Here is a 23,097-nt window from a genome sequence, read left to right on the forward strand (position 1 = left end):
TATTAAAAGCAGTTTTCTTCCTCGTTCATAGAGATTCCCATTATGCATCGTGAAAGCTAGAGACATAGAGTAGTTCAATACTATATTCAACTCAGCGCCTTTCCTACCAACTCCTTCACTCTATCACTCAATTCCATCTCCAACGCCAACTTCTGACCCCCTTCGCTCATCTTAGCCCAAGTCTTCTTCAAAATACTGAGAATCTTCTCTTCATCATGCTCCTTCTCAAACTTCTCAAACTGATCGTCAAGAAAAACCAGGCAAGCGACGTCCTCTAAAATCTGCGACTCGACATTGCTTTTCATATCCTCCTTGCGGATAAGTACTGCCACAGCCTCCGCCTCTTCAGCACTATAATTACAGCGTGTGCAAATTTCCGAAGCAAGATCCGCCTGACGCTTCTTGAGAAATGTCCTCCAGGCAAAATAGCCAACTCTAGTGGCGGGGTAAGTAGTGCGGGGCACCTCCCATCTGTGAAGATATTAGCTCGATTAGATACCTCTCGACTGAGATGGAACTCTTCATTGGTAGATGCATTAAACTTACCTGCGAAAATGCTGTGCCCTGACAGCTGTTTTTAAAACGGGCGAGGCGTTTGGTTCGCGGAGCGCAAGGTAGTGGGTAGACTTCTGCGCGTAGTGTAGCTCATATGGAATTTCCTTGCCATTAACGGTCACGATGGTAGGGTCTTCGGAATGCGCTTCGTCAATGAGAGATATAGCTGCTTCAAAATTTGCGGCCGCCATTTTAGAGATAAGTAGCTATCCGAGTTCTGTGATTTTGGTTGGATTCCGGCGGGATACGGCTTTTGTTAATCTAGAGCATTTCGATGCCGCTAGATTTGTTAGCGCCATATGCGGCTTGCCCAGATATTGACCAACTTTTAGCTGTCACGCAGCTATTTTCCTACTTTGAGCACAAAATTCTCAGTTTCTCCTTTTTCGGTATATATTTCATATGTTTATACGGGGTTTACATGGGGGAGCTTCCCTCCTCCCTCAGTCCACAGACAAGGTTCAGGGCGGCCGCATGCACAAGTGCGGCCGACGGCCGGGGTGTCCCACATGGATCGCGGGGTAGGTAGGTAGTACTCGTTGCAGTGAGGCGTGTCAGCCCCATCGGGTGTTTCGATTATTTAATATTTGGTTGCTTATTTTCTGAATCTTATATAAAAGAACACGATTTCCCTCTTATTTCCAGTCCCATATCGACCTTATTCACTCTTCTCACCGTTGCTACTCCATCGAGATGTTGCCTGCATTAAACACCCCTAGGCCGGAAAACCGGGCGTGGCTTCGGTGTATCAGATATATTCCGCCTCATTCAAAGACTCGAATGGGGATGGCATTGGGGATATTCCAGGGATTACATCCGAGCTTGACTACCTCAAGAACCTCGGTGTCGACTTAGTCTGGCTTTCCCCGATTCTCCAATCTCCCCAGGTCGACATGGGTTATGATATCTCTGATTACAGGAATATTCACGAGCCGTATGGCACAATGGATGATCACGATAATCTCATTAAGGGGCTCCATAGCCGTGGCATGAAGTATGTGATGGACTTAGTTGTGAACCACACTTCCGATCAGGTATGCTATCAGCAAAACCAAAGCAAGGAAGGTGCTAAGAGGTGGCCGTTTAGCACGAATGGTTCAAAGAGTCGAGGTCCTCGAAAGACAACAAATATCGAGACTGGTATATCTGGAAAGACCCAAAGATCGATGCAGATGGCGGCCCTCAACCCCCAAACAATTGGGGATCATACTTCCTGAGGTTAGTCTCTTGCTAACACACCACCACCAACAGGCTCTGCATGGAAACTCGATGAGAAAACCAATCAGTACTACCTCCACCTCTTCGCCACCGAGCAGCCCGACCTAAACTGGGAGAAATCGCGACGCGGTACATTCCCTCATTCGTTTCTGGCTCGACAAAGGCGTCGACGGCTTCCGCATGAACGTCATAAACTTTATCAGTAAAGTGCCTGGGCTCCCCGATGCCCCAATACAAGACCCAACGCAGGAATTCCAGTCGGGAAATGAGTTCTACGCCTGTGGACCCCGCCTGCACGAGTTCCTGAAAGACATCGGTGCCATCTTGAAGGAGTACGATACCTTCTCCGTAGGCGAGATGCCGAGCGTCACCGATCCAGACGAGATCCTAAAGAGCGTGGCCTTCGATCGAGGAGAACTGAACATGATATTCCACTTCGAGATGTAGGCATCCCTTCCTCATCCACCCAATTCATGCTCTCACTAACGTCACCAGCGTGGACCTTGACCATGGCCCCGGTGGCAAATTTACACCACACAAATGGCGCATGTCTGACCTCAAATCGGTGGTCGGAAAATGGCAACACGTCATGATTTTCAACGGCGGTTGGAACGCCCTCGAGCGGTAATGTGTTCGTGTATCAGGGCCAAGAGCTGGCTATGTAGAATGTACCCGCGGAGTGGACTATCGACAACTTCCGCGATATCGAGACTCTGAATCACTGGCACGAGCTACTCGCCGTGTATCCGGCTATGGCGATGCAGGAGTACAGGATTAAATGGGGAGATAACGTGAGGACGCCTATGCAGTGGAATAAATCAGCACATGCAGGCATTACAACAGGAGAGAAGCCGTGGATTAACGTGCATGGGGATTATGAGACGTGGAATGCCGAGGCACAAGTCAGCCAGCCGGATAACGTGTATCACTACTGGGCAGCGTTGCTTCAGCGGCGGCTTAAACCCAAGAATGTCTTCGTATATGGCGACTTTATCCCCGTTTGCGTATATGCGGGCGACGTCTGACAGTAAGGGGGCAGCACTAGTCGTGACGAATTTCAGGGCGGAATCAGTGAGTTGGAAGGTCCCACTGAAGTTGAGCCGTTTGCCAGCGAGGGACAGAAGGTAATTGGGAATTATGAGACTGTGCCGACTATTTCTGGTGGTGATACGATAGAGTTACGGCCATTCGAGGCTGTTGTCTACTGGACTATTTGACTGTGGGGACAGGGGAGCACGGAATAGGGCCTAGTTAAAATCTTTGATATGAAGCAGGCCGAGGAACGTAATCTGATAATATCAGCATCTATGCTTACTTTGGGCCGCAGAATCCCATCCACATAGTGCGGCTAATACTGGCAGATAAGTTGAGTTGATCTTTTCCACTAAATCCAGTAGATTAATATAAGCCATCGTAAATACCCCCCCCCCCAAACAAATACATCCCCTCCATCCGCAGCCTCAGACCTACACCTTCTCGGCCTCTGCCACGCTCTTCTCATCTCCCTGTTGCGCATCCGCCACCGCCTTATCCACCGTCTCGTCTCCAAACGCCGCTGCAATACTCCCCAAACTAAGCTGATTAGTCTCCGTCAAGAACACCACGTAGAACTAGGCTGCGCACTACTCGCCCAATACTCGGCTCACTCACTCAGTGGGTTACTCAGCTGGGTGAGTAGCTGAACCTTTCACTCGACTCGGTGAGTGAGGCCAATACTCAGTTACTCTGTAAAAACCCAGTGAGTACTCGGCTGTCACGTGTAAGATATATGCATTACGTGAACAGTCCCTCATACGATTAATACTGTTTTATGGTTACAGTTGTAAGTTAACTTAAAGTATTACATTTATCAGCATCACTCTACCATCTCTAATAAGCTGTGAGAACGAATCACGTATATTCCTCTATCTAAGTACCACGATTATCAGAAGATTATCAGAACACTATATTATATATGCTCAAGAACATCTTTCCACCTTGCTTGATGAGGCCGGCCAGACCTACTAATACCTAAAGTATTTATAGGGTCTTGACGAGTAGCTTGAAAGATATCAAGTAGATCTCCTCCAGTCTTCCGAGGGCGTTGGATAGGCGTTGGTGGCGAGGACGGCATATCCTTATCTTCATCGTCATGAATAGTTGGAAGTATAGGCTCCTCATTATTACCATCTTCTCTTATATCTTCATTATCTGGGATATCGTCATCTGGGATGTCGTATAAGGTCTCGTTAAGACGGTCAGCCCTATCTCTTTCTTCACCTTGTTGGTAGCGCATTTGTCGTTCTTCATGTGCAGCTTGTGATAAGTCTTGCTGTTGCTGTGGCCACTGAGGATTAAACGGAGGATATTGTACCTTTGAATATGTCTCTCGGATATGTGTATTTGATCGTGGTTCTTCTTCATCGCTGATATATTGTAACTCGATAGAATTGCACATCCGTTGTCGTTGTGCCTCATACTCTTCTTCGACTTGCTCCTCAGTCATATCAACGACGTCCATCATATCTGCAAGCTTGTCACGATGACCTTGACGATTCTTGTATTGTCGAGAGTAATATATAAGCATAATACTCTTAATCGTCTCAGGATTAAGTTGACCACGTCGGTGGCCACATACGTCCCTTGCGGCACTAAAGACTCGCTCAACTCCAGACTCAGCAGCAGGAATACAAAGTATATCACGAGCCATTGCTGATAGACCAGGAAATTGCTCTTCCTTTTGTTGCCAAAATAGCAATATCTTTGTGTAGATATGTGCTATACAAGTTAGAATAAGATTATCAGAAGATTACCAGAAACTTACGAGCATCAAGATAGAGATCAGCCTCATTCACATATTCCTCTCGCTGGCCCCGAGTCCCATTTAATGTCTGACTTTGCTGCAATACTAAGGCTAATGGATCCATATCTGCATCTCGTAATCCTGATTGACTCGCAACTCGCACTGTAGAGTACTGCTCTTTATAAAGAGTCCTAAACTGTTGTTCAAACTCTGTCTCCCAATTTCGTATTGAAAAGTCAAGCTTGCAAACCTTTTTGTTAAAGTGTGAGAGCTTCACACTAGGATTTAAGATACTAGCAAATGCGAAGATAGATCCAGTATTTGTGTATAGCTTGTTATAATACTTCCTAATCTTCTTCTCTGCAGCATCGATTGCTAAAGTCATCTTTGCTGCCCATGGATATGTCTTATGCCGTAGCCGGTGCCGAGTTCCTTCAAGCGTTGATAAGAGTTTTTGATATACTCCAAGTGTATAGCAGACAGTAGGTCCGGCTGACGATCCAATGTTTGTTGTAAAGAAGTTGAATGGCCTTGTAAGATCAATGATGTATTCGATGTGCTTCCATTCTAGCTCGCTAAGTCTGAACATGTGAGCACCATGATCGCCTCGAGTATATTGATTGATTGTTGACTTGAGTTGCTGTGCTCGCAGAAGCATATGGCATGTCGAATCCCATCGAGTTGATACATCTTGAATAAGTCGAAGAAGCCTCTGAGATGATTGACCCCGGTTCATGTTTGCCTTTTGCAAAGTCATAAACCTGTTCCTTCGAGTTTGACTTGAATTAACAAAGATAGTGAGCTTCCGGAGCTATGAGATATTAGAAAAGACTACCAGAAGTTTACCAGAACTAACAAGAGAATATATACCTTTCCAAGTGTAAATCCAATACCCTTGTCCTTCTGCAACTTTGCAAGGCCCTCCATCTGATTCTCTTCTTCCCAGTTCATTAAGATCTCTTGATTTGTTGGCGTAATCCGGATTCGACCAAGGAGAGCACTAAGGACAAGTTGAATAACGTGAGCTAGGCAGGGTATGTGTTGTACTTTTCCTCCAATGAAATGCTCGTTGTCTGCAATACTATCAAGCATTATTTCCACATCTCTCATCATTGAAGTGTTGTTTGACGCATTATCAGTCGTAATGGATATAATTCGTCCTTCTAAATGCTGCCTTGTGATAACTTTTTCAAGTATTCCACATAACTCAGCACCAGTATGCTCTGTATATATAGGTTCAAACCCAATCAAGACCTCTTGCATTTTCCAATGACGGTCGATAAATGATGCAATAACACCCATAAATGAAAGTCGAGTAACACTTGACCAACAGTCGAGCGATAATGCAATCTTTGAACCAGGAACAACATCTTGTAGCATCTCTTCTTCGATTTGTGTGAGCTTTGTTGTTAAGAGGTTTCGAATAGTTGTTGCTGAGGGTAGTGGATAGTGAGGATTCTGTAAGATAGCAAGCCTTTTCCATTCAGGATCCTCGACTGAGCGGAACGAGCTATGAGTTGAGATAACTGTGTATAGAACTTGTTCGTAAAATGCCTCTTGTGTGAGAATATGATCCTATTATAGATATTAGCCTATATAATTCTGGTAATAATCTGGTAATCCTTACCTGTTGAGGTCGCATCTGATTGATTCGCATTTGATAGAGACTATCCTTACCCATCCGTGACTTCTTTTTGCAAATGTCTGATGCAAGATGTGTTGCCATAGACTTTGGGCCAGCAGACTTGATTGCAGGATGCGTAAGGGCCTTCGAACAATAGGTACAAATGACACATGGTTCTCCAGAAAGCCGGTCTGCTCCTTGGTGATAAATTCTCCAGTATTGAGAACTCCGGTTGGTTGAATCCCATGCAATCTTCGTAAGGAGTTTTGTAGTATGATCTGAGTGTTGTTCATACCATCGTGATAGCTTCCACCACTCAATGAATACATCGTGTGTATCCTTAGTCCATTTGATGAATTGGTTTAATTTGCCAGTATATTCGAGGCCCGCAGGGATTTGATTTAATGAAGGTAGTCGTTGAGAAGAGGGAAGAGAGTCTGAGAATATATTAGAAATAGGATTGTCAGAGTCAAACAACTCTGAATATTGCGATGACATTTGGCAAGTAGCAAATTGTTTGATTATCAGAAGATTACCAGAAGTCTGGCTACGATGAAATACTTAAATCTCTATAGCCCCTATTCGCGTCGGAAAATCAAATACTCCATTTCTCTCCTCTACTCTAACTCCAGAAACAACATATCCTGTGCAGCTGATACCTTAGCCCACTTTTCCTTATCAAATTTCTTAGAGTAGACAAGTAAGAACGCCTCTTTGAAGCTAGAACTATGAGTGGAGACTTGTAACCATCCGTTGTCGACAAGATTGTAAGACTTTGGGTACCACTGCGCAGGTCCTGGTAATTGGGCCCACTTTCCAAACTTCCAAGCTGTAAAGTTTGTCCAAACTGCCTGCTCGTACAAACAGAAATATTTATGTGGTGGGATAACGTTGTGAAAAGTGCTATAATAAACAATTAGTATCTCTAGAAGATTGCTAGAATGATCAGAGACGTACCCTTCTTCTACATCAATCCATGGCATATATTCAAAGAGATGCTCAGGCTTCTTTCTCAGCTTTCCAGCCTTTCTCGTATATGAGCGGATACAGCTATCCCAGAAATGTTGCCACTTGCGGAAATTGGACTCTTCATGGGCCTATCAACGTTAGTATTACCAGAAGATTACCAGGAGATTACCAGACTATGAGGTACCAACATCAATGCGTGCTTGAGTTAAGAGAGCCTGGATGCTAGCGATCTCTTCATCAGAAAGCTCATCTGGTAGAACAGCCTCGTCATTTAAAATATCGTCGCGCCGTAACATAAGCTCCAACTCTAAATCGTCTTCAACCTCAGTATCCTCCCATTCGCTGTTATGATCGTCATCGATTGGGATACTGGTGATACCCTCAAATGCAGCAAGCTCAGACAGAAGTTGTGGCGGAGTAGATGGTGGGGCTTGTGGAGAAGAAGAAGGGGCGCTAGTATTCTTGACTTTCTGATTCGCAATGCAAGATGCATGGGTGCCCTTTTCAGTCCTGTTTATAGTTAGATTAAGGCTACCAGAGATTACCAGAAGGAACTTACCGAACACGAATACGCTCAACCTTCAATTCATTCTGTAGACGTGTCTTGTCTTCAGCAGAGGCAGCGATATACTTTGCAGACTTGTATAACTTCTTTAAGTAGTAGCTCAGATCGCCATGGTCAGCCTTGAGTGCTAAATGAACAGCCTTCTCATCTTCAGTAAGATTGGAGACGCGGTTGCGAGCTTTGATAGTATTCAAATTAGTGGAGAGTTCTTCAGGTGCCTTGCGTTTCGCCATGCTAAACACGTGATTAGCAGAAGATCATCAGAAGTTCTGACTGTAGAATCAAGATAATAAACTTACTTGAGGTCCTAGTGAAGAGGTAAAGCGCAAAAGAGAAGAAGAATGTGTAGATCGGAACGTAACCAAGGAAGGTGGTTGGTTGTAAGGTTGTTGTTTTTTTAAAGTTGCAAACAATTATATTCGTCAAGGAATATTCACCTGCAAATAATTACTGTTCTAAACAACACTACAACGCGTACCTTCAAATAAAACACATACCTTTCAACCTCTACCTCTTTCTTTACTCTTTCTACAACATCCTTGCTACAAACTCACTGTAAGTACATATATCTTTTGATCTACTTCTTTGTCTTGTGTATACTTCACTAACTCATCTTAATGTTAGCAAATGGCTCGTATTAAGCAAACTGCTAGGAGATCAACTGGCGGCACAGCACCAAGAATGCCACTTGGATTACAGGCTGGCTCTAGGCTTGGTGGAAAGGGAAAGGGAAAGGAAAAGGCTGTGCGCACAGCAAGAAAAGCTCCAGTTCGCTCATCTCAAGCTTGCAACAATCATGCTCAGAAGGCCATGCGCCGTGCAAAGTCTGGTAAGAGGATTACCAGAGGATTACCAGAACTCTCTAATAAACATATAGGCACCAAGGCTCTCCGCGATATCAGAAGACAGCAACTTGATACTCGCCTGATTATTCCAAAGCTCTCATTCCAGCGTCTTGTTAGGGAAATCGCACAAGACTTCAAGTCCAATCTTCGCTTCCAGCAATCTGCTATCCTAGCTCTCCAGGAAGCTGCCGAATGCTTCCTCATTCGAGAATTTGAGAGTATGATACTTGAACATAGTGACAGGGACATACTAACAGTTATAGTGACAAATCTCCTTGCTATTCATGCGAAGAGAGTGACAATTCAGGCAAAGGATATGGTATTGGTTCGGCGTTTGCGGGATATGATGTTTAATCATGGAGCTGTAGGCTTAATCGATGGAAATGTCTCTCACCCAGGAATGAAGGTTAGATAAGTTCTGGCAACCTTCTGGTAACCTGGTACCTAAAGGCAAAGGTTATAGTGTGGAATAGGATATCAACGACATGGGAATGGAGTTATTGAGTTATGGCGTTTTACGATATCGATATCAATGTGAAGTCACGATCACACCCCCTTTTCAATGACTAATCAAACACGTGATATAACTGGGTTGCCAAGACCTATACTAGGTAACCGGCAAGTGAGTAATCCTCATTCAACAATACTCGGGATATGAGTGAGTAACTCAGCTGGGTGAGTAGAAATTCTACTACTCGACTCATGAGTACCCAGTGCGCAGCCTAATGGTGACGTACGAGGACGGATTGGGTGGTCGTCTGTCTCACATGCTAGTGCTGCTGGGAGCGAATATGCGAGTGTGGACTTGGGATCTGAGAAGAGTATCGGGCGCGTGGTGCTGTTTGCGCGCTCTGACCTCGTGGAGGGTACGGGATCGGGGTTTCCAGTTGATTTCAAGATTCAGGGGAGTGGAAATGGGGAGGCGTGGATGGATTTGCTGGTGCAGACGGGGTTTCCGGCGCCGTTGGCTGGGGAGGGGCTGGTATTTGCATTTCCGAGTGTGAGTGTGAGGTGGGTGAGGGTTGCGGCGAGTAAGTTGGGTGGGGTAGGGGGCGAGAATGGGTATAGGATGCAGTTAGGGGATTTCCAAGTTTTCGCGTGATGGAAATGATGCTTGTGTGTGGTTGGATTAAAGAGGGATTAATAATATAAGCGTACTGGAATAGAGATGGAGATGTTCTCATAATAATTATATTGGGGCTGTACCATGTTTTGCACTCATTGGGTCTTGGAACTACACCAGTGATATGAGAAGTAGTAAATTTTAAGCATAAGTTACAGCTAACTATATATATTCATTATGCAACACATCATGTCTTCCACAGTTACAGAGATACAACAATAGGCGGCCGGGCTTCTTCATTATGTCGCCCTCCAACTACGGCGGCATTCACCAGCCTCGTAACCTTCGGTCATGACCCAGTCCGCTTCTTGTAAGTCTTGTCAATCAAGAGGTCTTAATAAGTGGCCACATTCCTTTCTTGCCAAATACAATATCGTCATACGCGACCTGCACTTGGTCAAAAGCAACAACATCATGACCAGTGCATTTGCGTCGAGATGCCACTTCGGTGGGCCGTGGGTGAGCAGAATATCCGTGTCGGGTGGCACAACTCCCGTCCAAACATCTCGGATTGGAGGATATTGAAAGGCCCAATTTCCAAATTGCTGAGTGGAGGGCGCTCCGTATATTTTTAGTTGACGTCCATTGTCGAAGTGAAGATCAACTGAATTATCTTGGAGGTAGATGATACTACCCCATTGTAGGTCTGACCTGCTGGTACCAGGTCTCTCAAATATGCGTTCTGGGAAGCGGTCGACGAAGACAGGATCTAGAAGTAGATCGTGGTTGCCTCCAATGACAATCTTGTTCTTGTGAGGTTGGGCATTTAACCAGTCTAGTTGATCCTGGATCCCATGGAAGGAGCCGTTTTGAGAGAGTCTCCCGCGTGGAGTAGGAGATCTCCATCTTGGAGTTTGGGCTGGGTTGTATGTGTGTGTCTGAGATGCAGACTATGGTGGTTGGGTCCACGAGCTGTGGTAATGAGGTTGGTGTACGCCATCTATAGAATATACCAGTCAGGGAAAGTATCCATCGTCTGTAGAATGCGCTCCACCGACTCTGGGTTGAAGGGGAGGAGGTTGTTCATGTTATCACAAATATTTGGCGTTGATGCCCCCGACAATCAGCTGCCATATAGTTAAATTCTCCTACATATGTAGAATATGGTAGCGCGATTGTACTCTAAGTATTTCTCTGATTGCTGCCTATTCTATAGAAATGCATTCAAACGGTGAATTGTTCCAACAGTTGGGCGACCTTCGTTGGTCCTTCAGCCTCGTCGTTGGAAGCTTGCTAATCAACGCTCCCCATTGGCCCGTGGGGCCCACCACCCAATTCCTTCCGACAGCCGCCGCGGCCGGCGCTCCACCCACCGATGGCCTCCAAAAAAGTTCCCAGGAACCACCACCAATCCAATCCCCCAATCCATCACCAACCAACACAGCATCTCCAAACTCCCACGCCTACCAAAACGAATATTTCCGTGTGATAAACAAAGCCCCATCCCCCGGCTGCATCCGCGACGCACTTGTACCGTACCCTCGACCCAAACAGCGGTCGGATTACACATCTCCCCCACCCCAACAACGCTCCGCCGCGAGCTTATAAACGCCATGTCAACACCACGCACCGTCTCTCTCTTCCCGCGCGCCCTCCCCCACACCTCCCGCGCCCTCACAACCTCCCCACGAACTGTCTTCCGCGCCGGCCCCCGCCGTCTACCTCTCGCATACAGGCCATACTCCTCCACACCCACCTCAGCGGCCGCCCCCGCCCAACCCGCCGAGGGTGCGCTATCGCACCTCTCCCCTGCCGAACACCGCATCCACGCCACCCTCTCGTCGAGCCTATCGCCTTCCTCGCTACACGTCCAGGATATCTCGGGGGGGTGCGGGAGTATGTTCGCGATTGAGGTTGCGAGTAGCGCGTTTAGTGGGGTGGGAATGCTAGCGCAGCAGAGGATGGTTAATAAGTTGCTCAAGGAGCAGATGGAGGAGGAGGGGTGGCATGGGGTGCAGATTAAGACTAGCGCTACTGCTTGAGTTGGTGGCGGAAGAGATGTATAATAGATTTGGAGGCGGAGAGGTGTACAAGAAAAAGATGGAAAACTAGCGGGCCAGCTAGGGACGGCTGTATTTATAACTAGACTGTCGAGTGTATACTGAAATTGCTCATGAATAATGCAGATGGTTACTCTAACAGTTGTGAAGTTTGATTTTCCTCATTACAAATGCTTTTTTATGTCGAATGGCGTCCCTTGATCGCCCTCTTTCCCCAGTCACGGCTTCCAGTGCACTTGTCTACAATAACGTGTACTGGATGACAAAGCTTTTAAAAAGCCCTCGAAGCCTTTCCTCCAAATCTAGCCATATTTTAAACTCGCTGTGTCATTGCATCGTTTACATGCTGTGGTCGTTAGTATCTACACGCATAAAGAATCAACATCGGGGATAAACATACCGCTCCACAGGGCTCAATCCCAACAGCCTCATTCCATTATTCAGTACAACCCTCGCCGAATCATACAACGCCATCCTCGCCTTCATCAGCTCCGCCTCCGAGCCAACAATACGGAGGTGATCGTAACTCGAGCTGAGAGTGTGCGTCATCTTGAACAGGTACGTCAGAACCGTCGTCGGCTCGAGCGTCCTCAGCGTGTTGTTAACAACATCAGGATACTGGGAGATAACACGGATGAGGTTATGTGCGTGCGGCTCAGTCAGCAGCGTCAGGTCCGCACTGGCGATCTCCTCGGTGCTCAGCGCCGCCTTGCGGGTGATAGAGCATAGACGGGCGTGCGCGTACTGGAGGTATGGGCCGGTGTCACCCTCGAACGAGGTCATGGCCTCCATGTTGAAGGTGTAGTTGTTGATACGCTTTCCGGACATGTCCTGGACCATGACGGAGGAGATACCAAGGATGTCGGCGACGGCCTCGGGGTCAGCGACTTGCTCGTACTTGGCCTCGTTCTTGCGCATGACCTCGTGCATCTTGTCGCCGACGTCGCGCAGGATGTCGTCCAGGAACTTCACCGTACCACGGCGGGTGCTCATGCCGAGGACCAGGCCGAAGTTGATATGCTGCACCTTGGCGGCGAGCTCCTTGTAGCCCATCAGCTCGATAATCTTGAAGAGCTGCTTGAGATGCAGGTCCTGCGCCGACGCGACGACGTAGATCATGTGGTCGAAGTTGTATTTATCGACACGCTGCTGGATCTCACTGATATCACGGGTGAGGTACAGCGCCGTGCCGTCCTTCTTCTTGATAACAGGTCGCTCCAACGCCTTGCCAGCCTTCCCGGGCACATGCTTCGCAAAGTCCACAATGACAGCTCCCTCAGACTCCTCGGCAATGCCCATCTCCTCCATCTTCTTCCCGGTCTGGGCCATGCGCTCCTCCTTAACCTGGGACTCTCCCGAGTAGTCGTCGAAGTGGATGTTCAACCTAGCGTAGGTTTCCTTGTACCTCTTGATGCTGAGCTCACGGAAGCGGGCCCACTGTGCAATAGCCTTCTCATCGTTGTCAGTCATGGCCTTGAAGTATTTGCGGGCCTGCTCATCGATTCCGGTGTCTTTGATCTTCTGCGCCTCGTCCTTGTTGCCGGCCTCCTCAAGCGCCTTGATCTCGTCCTTCTCCTTTGTCATATCCGCGTTGATCTTGACGTAGATCTCGTAAAGGTGGTTGATAGGATCCGCCTTCAGCGCCTCCTCGTTACCGTACTTCTCAAATCCGAGGGCCAGTAATCCGTACTGCTTGCCCCAGTCTCCAAGGTAGTTTATACGGACAACATCCCACCCCGCGCTTTCGTATAGGTTCGAGAGGAAGCCACCGATGATAGTGCTTCGGAGATGTCCAGCATGGAACGGCTTCGCAATATTCGGCGACGAGAACTCCACAATAATCTTCTTCTTCCCCTTCGATGGGTCCGACTGGTCCTTCAGCCCGTTGTTCGGGTTGCTCCCAAACGTCTTTTGGCTCTTCAGAATCGTCGGCAGCAGGATTTGCGCCAGCTGGTCGACCTTGAAGTAAAACTGCAGGAACGGGCCCCCGGCAACAGGCTTCTGCATCAGTGCCGTCTCCTCAAACTATGCCGCCGTTAGCAGCACTCCGCCATTACCTCCAAACAGGCGCCGCGCATACCTTTGCCGCCCACTCCTCAGCCAGCTCATTCGGCTTCTTGCCCTTCACACGCAGCGCGGCGACGGGCAGAACCATATCACCCTTCTCCAGTGTTTGCGTCCATTGAAGCGAGGGGTACACTATCGAACGGTCCACGCCAGTGATCTGAGACAGGATAGACGTGATGTGCGCCCTGTAGATATCGACCGGGTTGATCTCCGGGTAGCAATTTGGGTAGGCGTCGAGTGAGCCCTTCAGCCCGAGGGACTGCAGGCTGGCGGCCAGCTCGTCGGCGTTGTGTGCCATGTTGCTGTATGCGCGCTTTGGCGGGGTAGTATAGGCGCGGTGGGCGAGGGCTTTCCAGAGTCTTGTGCGCGTGTACTTTGGCAGATTCGAAAGGGTTCGTGGGAGTGTGTGTCGTGTAGCGCGCAGGAGGGTTTGGGGTAGGATGTTCATGAACCTGGAGCTGTTCGAGGCGTGGGGTATTTAAAGAGTTAGCGGGCGCAAAAGTTCTGCAATTGGTAGTCGTGCGACCCTCCTGCTCCTCTCGTCCAAAAATATTCCGTCACGATTTCGGGTTCGGGTGGTCCGTGCGTTGTGCGTTGATATCAGTGACGTTTCTTCAGGTTGACTCAGAAATAGACTAAGGAGGAGATTATGTGACAGTCACTTAGAGGCAGGAAGTGGCCTATAAGCTCTGTTGGCGTTTTGAGAGTCTGTAGTAACTGTGATTAAAATACGGACAAGAATTATAATTAAGCGCCCGCCCTAATCGGGCAACGCGCGTGCACGTGCCTGCCGCCGCTTTCGAGCTCTATAAAAGGGCCACTCCCTCCCCCGACTCTGTCCCTCTCCACGGTCGCTCCTCCCTCCTAACATTCTCGCACCTGCTGCGCTCATCCCCCTACTCGGCCTCGCCGCAGCTCGAAAACCCGCAGTGGCACATGAACGCATTCGCAGAGCCAAACCTCGATTTACGCTCTTCGATGACTACGCCTTCCATGCCACCAAGCTCTGCGATGGCAACGAGCCCTTTGGGCATCGACGTCTGTAATAGCGCATTAGATAGTTGTAAAGTCATTGTAGTAATATATACCTTTTCGAATTTTAAGCTTTAATACTAGCTATATACAGCTAGTATTAAGGCTTAAATACTAGTCATACACACTAGATCTGTATTAGAATTTGAAATACGCACTAACTCATTATTTCTATATACAATACAGACCTGTATACAGGCCATATACAGCCTGTATTGCTAATACTGTTTAATACACTGTCCTTATTGTTATCTTTGATAATTAGGGGCTCTTCTACATAGAATTAGTAAGCTGTATAGGTATACACAAGCAAGCTAAGAAACCTACTTTGATTATAGCACATAGATGTAATGCTGACTTCTAAATGATAGAAGACATAGAGATATCTTATGTAAGGTTGACTTGACAGAGGAGACAGGGGATTAAACACAAAGGCTTTCTAAGTAACACGTTACAGTATTGTAAAGAATACTATATTAAGTTGAGCACAAAGCTCCTATCTAAGGGAATACTACGTCGTGCCTCATAGTGTAACGCTGACTTCTAAACGATAGAAGACACAGAGGTTCTCTTGCGTAAGGGTTTACTTATCAGAGGAGGCAGGGGATCAGACACAAAGGCTTCAAGTAACACGTTACTAGTATATAACAAATACTGTATTGAGTTGAGCACGAAGCTCCTATCTAAGGAAATACTATCTACTTATATAGTGGCGTCGTGCCTAGTGGACTCTTGGGAACTCACTCGAGTCCTCAGAGTCCTGGACTCTTAGGACTCTTCTCATCATCCTGCGAGTCCATCACGTGCCTAGTGGACTCCTGGGAACTCACTCGAGTCCTCGGAGTCCTGGACTCTTAGGACTCTTCTCATCATCCTGCGAGTCCGTCACGTGATACTTTCGGAACTACTATTCCCCGCTGCCCCTCCAGGTACCAGGGCCGGTCTCATGCGACCTCCCTCCTTCCTGTCCTGTAGTTGGCCAGCCTTCTTGTTCCGTCGTAACACATAGATAGTCTGGATTAATTCTAAGCCTAGCTCTGGCTCTAAGCCTAATTAATCACTTAAGTAATCACTTAAGCTTAATTCTAAGCCTAGAGCTCGAGCGATTGCTTAAGCCTAGGCTCTTGCTTAAGCCCAGCTCTAGGCATCACCATAGCTAGAGGTCAAGTAATTGATTAACATCAATTCTAAGCTTAGCTCTAGCTCTAAGTCTAATCTAGAGCTTAAGCAATTGCTCAACCTTCATTCTAGGCCTAGAGCTTAAGTAATCACTTGAGCCTAGGCTTAGGCTTAAGCCTAGCTCTAGGTAGCACTAGAGCTTGTAATTAAGCTAGAGCAGTTAAGGCTTAATTCTAAGCTAAGCTATAGCTTAGAGCTTAAGCTAGATCTAGAGCTAGGCTCGAGTGCCAGCTTAGCCTAGAACTAAGCTTCCTAACCCTATAATTAAGAGAGCTATAGCAGCTACTTAAAGAGCAAAGGCTTCTATGGTGTGTAAGTATACAAAGAAGCATGATATCCAACACTTTGATATTATACCTATAGTCTCTATTAAGGTTGCTTAAGAGGATAGAACCTTAACTAATAATAAAAGGCTCTTTGTACGCATTCTAGAAAAGCCTTACACACTAATATTAGGTTCTTATACCTACAAAATCACTTGGAGTTGTAGAGCAAGCTCTCTAGTCTAATATCTTAATTCCTACTTCTACATTCTAAATTTGTGTAGTATGGCGCTACATCTAGCTGTAATCAGCCTTATATTAATCAACGAAGAATAAACTTCATACATGTTCCGCTATAAGTTTAATTCCCTCCTCTACAAGTTGTTTAGCAGCCTTCTTTTTTTACCCTAGGGTTAAGTTCCGATTGGATTCTCATAGCAGATTCTAGAGCATTATTTGGCAACATCTTTGATATGCAACGATGCTTAGATGCTGGTTGTTCTACCAATGTCAAAAATTGTATACCTCTAGTAGCGGAACTTTTTACAAACCTGGATTATCGTCTTGTTTAGTATGCTTTTCACGTAAAGGCAGTATTTCTAAAAGTCGTTTGAAAGTGAGTGTAAAAACAATCTAGAAGGGTTGCATATCAGCTAGAGATATGCATGAGGCTATCTGGTGTAATGGTGGGTGCACCAGATGTGAGAATCTAGCCACCCAAGGAAGGGATGAATTTACTAAGACAACACACTGTCTTAGAAAACAGAGCCAAAGGGTCGTAGCTTAGACTATTCCACAACGCAGCAATCAGGTGTGTGATGTAGTGAAGTGGTTCAGACAAGTTGCAACAAATGTTGAGTCTGGGAACTCAGGGGTAAGTCAGAGGTTAACACCTCACTGACTTTTCAGAAACAAGGAGTAACAAGATCAATGCTTGGAAGCTTGGAAAAGACGTGGAAGTATGTGATAGTCGATTTACTGTATTGTCTGCTTGCCCTTTCTTAAGGAAAGGGCAATCCTATTTATGCTAAAGGAGTGTAGTTCTCTCATTTTCCAAGACTTTCCATGACTTACCAGGCTTGGTAACTGTAGTCGACGTAAGAGAATCCCATAGAACCATCTCTTAGGTTCGTAGCCTATAGGAAGTAAAAGGAGGTCCAAGGTCAGAGTACCCCTATAGACAAATTATGTCATAGACAAATTATGTCATAACTTAACCAATCTTGTGGGTAACTAAAGAGCGATGACATGTAATGAATCATAGAGGTTCGTAGGAGCTTTTAGAGCTATCGTTCATGCTCCTAGGCCTCTAGTTGGTAGAGATATGTCATGTGGTAGTATGAGTGATGTCATGTAATGAATCATAGAGGGTTGTAGAGATATGCTATGTGGTAATATCAGCCCAGTAACTAAGGAGCGATGACGTGTAATGAATCATAGATGGTTGTAGCAATCGTTGAGTAGTATTGCTCTTGTTGTTGGTGTGATAAGCCAAAATATGTATAGTGACTTGTAGGTTTGAGGAGGAGATTTCCAAGTTTGCTCTTGAGTTTGATAGCAAACTGAGTGCAACGAATGTCAGTATGACATCTAGGGGTATTCAAGACAATATCTACCTGCTTAAGACTTGTCGCTTTTAGATATGCAGCCAAATCGCCTCGCGATCTCCGTTGTCTCTTCTCTTGCTGTTACGAGCCTCATGTACCCCTTAAGACTATGTTTTCCTTTGTACTCCTCATTATTGTCCCTAATCTATAATTACCTATTAACAGAGGTCACCACCACGTAGAACCTCATCAACCTGCATAGAAATGATAACGACTTTTGTTCCGTCCCTAGGAGCTCTACCTAACATAAACCTCCCCTCGACTAACCAATAGGGTGGAAGGATGGCGCGACCTCGCTGTTATGGCTAAGTGCTAGTGCTATGGCTAGCGCTTACGGCTGCAATCTCACGTGATGGATAACATTGGATATCATGGATATTATGTTATCCATGTTATCCATGGGGATCCACGGAATATCAGGTGATGGATAACATTGGATATCATGGATATTATGTTATCCATGTTATCCACGGATATCCCTTTGGCACGACACCACTATATAAGTAGATAATATTTCCTTAGATAGGAGCTTCGTGCTCAACTCAATATAGTATTCTTTACAATACTGTAACGTGTTACTTGGAAAGCCTTTGTGTCTAATCCCCTGCCTCCTCTGTCAAGTCAACCTTATGCAAGAAACCTCTGTGTCTTCTATCGTTTAGAAGTCAGCGTTACACTCGCATTACTTTACTTCATCTAACTTCGCATCACTGCATATAACTTCACATTAGCTTGCATTACATCACCTTGCATCAGCCTTGTTAGAGTGATGCGAGATGAAGTGATGTGAGATGAAGAAAGGTGTGAAGTAAAAAAGCAATGCGAGCTACTCTATGGATACTTACTGTTTACTAACGCAGCAAGAGGCTTGATCCTTTAGACAGCCTCTTGCATTTTGGGCTGTCGGGCCTTCTTATGCTAGAGGTGGGCAGCCTTGTATGTAGGTATGTGCCCATCTTATATGTAGTCATAGAGAAATGCCTAGAATATGACAGCAAGGAATAAGTGATTTGCAATTGTCTTACTATAACAGCGATTATATATATGTTACTTGTCCACCTTACAATGATCCAAAAATTTTAACTTCTTCACTTGAGTTTCAGCTTTCCCAACTCTATTAGAAGACATTCTAAAAGATATAATTCCAACCATATATTATATTTAAATACTTACAGAACAATAGCGTTGCTAGCCTATTGCACCTCACAGTGTTACGACGGAACAAGAAGGCTGGCCAACTACAGGACAGGAAGGAGGGAGGTCGCATGTGTAATGGTGGGTGCACCAGATATGAGAATCTAGCCACCCAAGGAAGGGATGAATTTACTAAGACAACACACTGTCTTAGGAAACAGAGCCAAAGGGTTGTAGCTTAGACTATTCCACAACGCAGCAATCAGGTGTATGATGTGGTGAAGTGGTTTAGACAAGTTGCAACAAATGTTGAGTCTGAGAACTCAGGGGTAAGTCAGAGGTTAGCACCTCACTGACTTTTCAGAAACAAGGAGTAACAAGATGAATGCTTGGAAGCTTGGAAAAGACGTAGAAGTATGTGCTAGTCGATTTACTGTATTGTCTGCTTGCCCTTTCTTAAAGAAAGGGCAATCCTATTTATGCCAAAGGAGTGTAGTTCTCTCATTTTCCATGACTTTCCATGACTAACCAGGCTTGGTAAATGTATTAGAAATCAAGTGCGACCCACAACTAGCTTGCTAATCATGTAGTGAACGTAAGAGAATCCCATAGAACCATCTCTTGGGTTCCTAGCCTATAGGAAGTGAAAAGGAGGTCCAAGGTCAGAGTACCTATAGATAAATTATGTCATAACTTAACCAATCTTGTGGGTAACTAAGGAGCGATGACGTGTAATGAATCATAGAGGGTTGTAGAAGCTTCTAGAGCTATCGTTCATGTTCCTAGGCCTCTAGTTGGTAGATATATGCCATGTGGTAGTATTGGCCCACCCCCTTAAGGAGGAGATTTTCTTAATAACTTGTTCAATGAGTGTTCAAATGATATGCCGTGATGTATGTAGCATAAACAGATGTAGTAGAAGAGTTTGCAGCAATCGTTGAGTAGTATTGCTTCTGTTGTTGGTGTGATAAGCCAAGATATGTATGGTGACTTGTAGGTTTGAGGAGGAGATTTCTAAGTTTGCTCTTGAGTTTGATAGCAAACTGAGTGCAACGAATGTCAGTATGACAGCATGAGACCGGCCCTGGTACCTGGAGGGGCAGCGGGGAATAGTAGTTCCGAAAGTATCACGTGACGGACTCGCAGGATGATGAGAAGAGTCCTAAGAGTCCAGGACTCCGAGGACTCGAGTGAGTTCCCAGGAGTCCACTAGGCACGTGATGGACTCGCAGGATGATGAGAAGAGTCCTAAGAGTCCAGGACTCCGAGGACTCGAGTGAGTTCCCAAGAGTCCACTAGGCACGATGCCACTATATAAGTAGATAGTATTTCCTTAGATAGGAGCTTCGTGCTCAACTCAATACAGTATTTGTTATATACTAGTAACGTGTTACTTGAAGCCTTTGTGTCTGATCCCCTGCCTCCTCTGATAAGTAAACCTTTACGCAAGAGAACCTCTGTGTCTTCTATCGTTTAGAAGTCAGCGTTACACACAGTTTCTATTAGTGTTTAGCACAGATACTAATATACCCATAGTATCTGGGTATATCCTCAAGTATATACCTACCCTTTGATATTTGAAGAGTATCTGGCATATCGGGATACTCTAGAGTATATATCTAGATATATGCCAAAAGTAGCCAAGCGTAGCCAAGACCTCTTTTTACAAATGTCGTAAGACCTGTTTTGATGCTGTATATAGTAATAACTATCCTTAGAATGAGTGACTCATCTTTATTAGAGCTCGAGGGCTATAATAGCCATGATACTCATAATGAGCCAAGTTTGCTAACGCTACCTACCCCTATTTAACATATTGATCCTACACCGCTCTGGCTCTAGCCTCTAGGACGGATGCTGCCACCAACAATGTCAATACTATCACAAAGCTATTATATTCACGATTGATACTTGATAGTAATCCACCTATGGTTAAGATGACCTGCTTGTAACCAAATTGTGGATATTCACCTACTCCACAACTATTAAGTCAAACTTTGACTGGTAATCTTTAGAAGCACTATACCTAGAAGCATCTAACAGTAGCATATACAATGAAAAGTCATAAGAATACACCATTAAACCCATCGAGTAGTGCATCGTCGTTCTTTGAGCCACGGAACCAGCAAATCCAGCCTATTCAAGCATCAAATAGTAGAGCGAAATACAAAGAGTTATTACTCTCATTTGTTGTATCAAATAACCTCTCCTTATGACTTATTAAGAGCTATTCTTTCATCAATTAGTACAATTCTTAAGCCTAACTACTTTGTCAATCTCATTACCAATGCTATGCTAAGAGCTATAGCAGCAATTCTCACATTACCGAGGCTTATTACAAATAGAACTCTAGTCTCATATTACCCATGGCGGCTGGATATCTATCACAACAGATGCATGGACTGCACAAAACTATACAGAGTATGCTGCTGTTATAGGTCATTAGATTAATGTGAAGTGGCAGCACTATGTCATACTGACATTCATTGCACTCAGTTTGCTATCAAACTCAAGAGCAAACTTAGAAATCTCCTCCTCAAACCTACAAGTCACTATACATATTTTGGCTTGTCACACCAACAACAAGAGCAATACTACTCAATGATTGCTACAACCCTCTATGATTCATTACACGTCATTGCTCCTTAGTTACAGGGCCGATATGACCACATAGCATATCTCTACAACCCTCTATGATTCATTACATGACATCACTCCTTAGTTACTGGGCTAATACTACACATGACATATCTCTATCAACTAGAGGCCTAGGAACATGAACGATAGCTCCAAAAGCTTCTACAACCCTCTATGATTCATTACACGTCATCGCTCCTTAGTTACCCACAAGATTGGTTAAGTTATGACATAATTTGTCTATAGGGGTACTCTGACCTTGGACCTCCTTTCACTTCCTATAGGCTAGGAACCTAGGAGATGGTTCTATGGGATTCTCTTACGTCGACTACAGTTACCAAGCCTGGTTAGTCATGGAAAGTGTTGGAAAATGAGAGAACTACACTCCTTTAGCATAAATAGGATTGCCCTTTCCTTACGAAAGGGCAAGCAGACAATACAGTAAATCGACTATCACATACTTCCACGTCTTTTCCAAGCTTCCAAGCATTGATCTTGTTACTCCTTGTTTCTTGAGGTGCTAACCTCTGACTTATCCCTTATCCCTGAGTTCTCAGACTCAAAATTTGTTACAACTTGTCTAAACCACTCCACTATATCATACACCTGATTGCTGCGTTGTGGAATAGTCTAAGCTACAATCCTTTGGCTCTGTTTCCTAAGACACTGTGTTGTCTTAGTAAAATCATCCCTTGCTTGGGTGGCTAGATTCTCACATCTGGTGCACCCACCATTACACTCGGTATTCAGGGATCGCCCTCGACCTTAGGCTTCGTGGTACCCCAGCATGCGAAGTAGAGCTTACAGTAGTCATAACGCTTCGTTCGTCCGACCTAAGAGTGTGGGGAGAAGCCTCCTCTTGTCCTACACGCTCTAGGCGTTCCTGTAGTCGACGGATTCGCTCGCCCGCCTCTCTCAGCTCAAGTTCTCGCTGTAACTCAGCTTCGAGGCGAGGGCCGTAGCAAGCTGGGCTTCTACTCCAAGGGAGCTGTGAGCCTGGGATAAGGGGCTTGATGCCCCTGACTCCTCAGGTGCGTTCTCAAGTGCAGCCACTCCGCTACGCTCATGCTCAAGGCTCGCAGCCGCTTCCCTACGGGTCTGACGTGGCGGCATGGTTTTCCGCTTACTTGACTTCCCCCTCTGGGCTGTTCTTCCCAATCGTAGGAATTGTAAAGATGCCTCCATACCTAGATACTCGAAGAACCTGTCTCAGAACTGTTACGGTCACTACAAGCATGGAATCCGACTCGGTGGGGTTTCGAACCAGTAGAGGATCATATAGCGAGTTACACTATAGTGGGGGACGGTAAGTGTATAGGGTTCAGGGCCGATGCAGACCTGTTGCGGTGGAAGGTTCAGGGCCAATGCAGACCTGTTGCGGTGGAAGGTTCAGGGCTAGGGTTGGGATAACCGAGTCGGGCCCGTTTCGGGAGTTAAGGAAACAGACTCAACGGGGTTCCCCCTTCATCTTTTTTGTATCCTTCGTAGTAGACCTAT

The 23,097-nt window shown here is 45.7% G+C and overlaps 7 protein-coding genes across 7 annotated transcripts; 3 read left to right on the top strand and 4 right to left on the bottom strand.

The window, feature by feature from the left end:
• Positions 1–19: 19 nt before the first annotated feature.
• VC83_05776 (uncharacterized protein) lies at positions 20–947 on the bottom strand. Its single transcript, XM_024469390.1, has 3 exons — positions 882–947; positions 547–835; positions 20–471 (listed from the first exon to the last, which is right to left on the bottom strand). The coding sequence occupies exons 2-3, from the start codon at positions 744–746 to the stop codon at positions 87–89; spliced, it is 585 nt and encodes a 194-aa protein (XP_024322278.1). The 5' UTR covers positions 747–835; positions 882–947; the 3' UTR covers positions 20–86.
• Positions 948–1,953: 1,006 nt separating this feature from the next.
• On the top strand, positions 1,954–2,401 carry VC83_05777 (uncharacterized protein; the record flags this gene model as incomplete). The annotated part of the gene is made up of 2 exons (XM_024469391.1): positions 1,954–2,216; positions 2,269–2,401. The coding sequence occupies 2 exons, from the start codon at positions 1,954–1,956 to the stop codon at positions 2,399–2,401; spliced, it is 396 nt and encodes a 131-aa protein (XP_024322279.1).
• A 4,280-nt stretch (positions 2,402–6,681) lies between these two features.
• On the bottom strand, positions 6,682–7,946 carry VC83_05778 (uncharacterized protein; the record flags this gene model as incomplete). Its single annotated transcript, XM_024469392.1, has 4 exons — positions 6,682–7,082; positions 7,137–7,276; positions 7,337–7,658; positions 7,708–7,946. 4 exons carry the CDS (start codon positions 7,944–7,946, stop codon positions 6,797–6,799), a joined length of 987 nt encoding a protein of 328 aa, XP_024322272.1. The 3' UTR covers positions 6,682–6,796.
• A 448-nt stretch (positions 7,947–8,394) lies between these two features.
• Positions 8,395–9,756, top strand: VC83_05779 (uncharacterized protein; the record flags this gene model as incomplete). The annotated part of the gene is made up of 4 exons (XM_024469393.1): positions 8,395–8,542; positions 8,591–8,776; positions 8,822–8,877; positions 9,280–9,756. 4 exons carry the CDS (start codon positions 8,395–8,397, stop codon positions 9,658–9,660), a joined length of 771 nt encoding a protein of 256 aa, XP_024322273.1. The 3' UTR covers positions 9,661–9,756.
• Positions 9,757–11,036: 1,280 nt separating this feature from the next.
• VC83_05780 (uncharacterized protein) lies at positions 11,037–11,824 on the top strand. The gene has a single exon (XM_024469394.1). The coding sequence runs from the start codon at positions 11,235–11,237 to the stop codon at positions 11,661–11,663; it is 429 nt and encodes a 142-aa protein (XP_024322450.1). The 5' UTR covers positions 11,037–11,234; the 3' UTR covers positions 11,664–11,824.
• On the bottom strand, positions 11,825–14,452 carry VC83_05781 (uncharacterized protein). The gene is made up of 3 exons (XM_024469395.1): positions 13,762–14,452; positions 12,082–13,706; positions 11,825–12,027 (listed from the first exon to the last, which is right to left on the bottom strand). Exons 1-3 carry the CDS (start codon positions 14,194–14,196, stop codon positions 12,021–12,023), a joined length of 2,067 nt encoding a protein of 688 aa, XP_024322449.1. The 5' UTR covers positions 14,197–14,452; the 3' UTR covers positions 11,825–12,020.
• Positions 14,453–22,333: 7,881 nt separating this feature from the next.
• Positions 22,334–22,713, bottom strand: VC83_05782 (uncharacterized protein; the record flags this gene model as incomplete). The annotated part of the gene is made up of 2 exons (XM_024469396.1): positions 22,334–22,574; positions 22,625–22,713. 2 exons carry the CDS (start codon positions 22,711–22,713, stop codon positions 22,334–22,336), a joined length of 330 nt encoding a protein of 109 aa, XP_024322452.1.
• Between the last annotated feature and the right edge of the window lie 384 nt (positions 22,714–23,097).

Source organism: Pseudogymnoascus destructans (assembly GCF_001641265.1).
Source record: "Pseudogymnoascus destructans isolate 20631-21 unplaced genomic scaffold scaffold_16, whole genome shotgun sequence".
NCBI lineage: Eukaryota > Fungi > Ascomycota > Leotiomycetes > Thelebolales > Thelebolaceae > Pseudogymnoascus > Pseudogymnoascus destructans.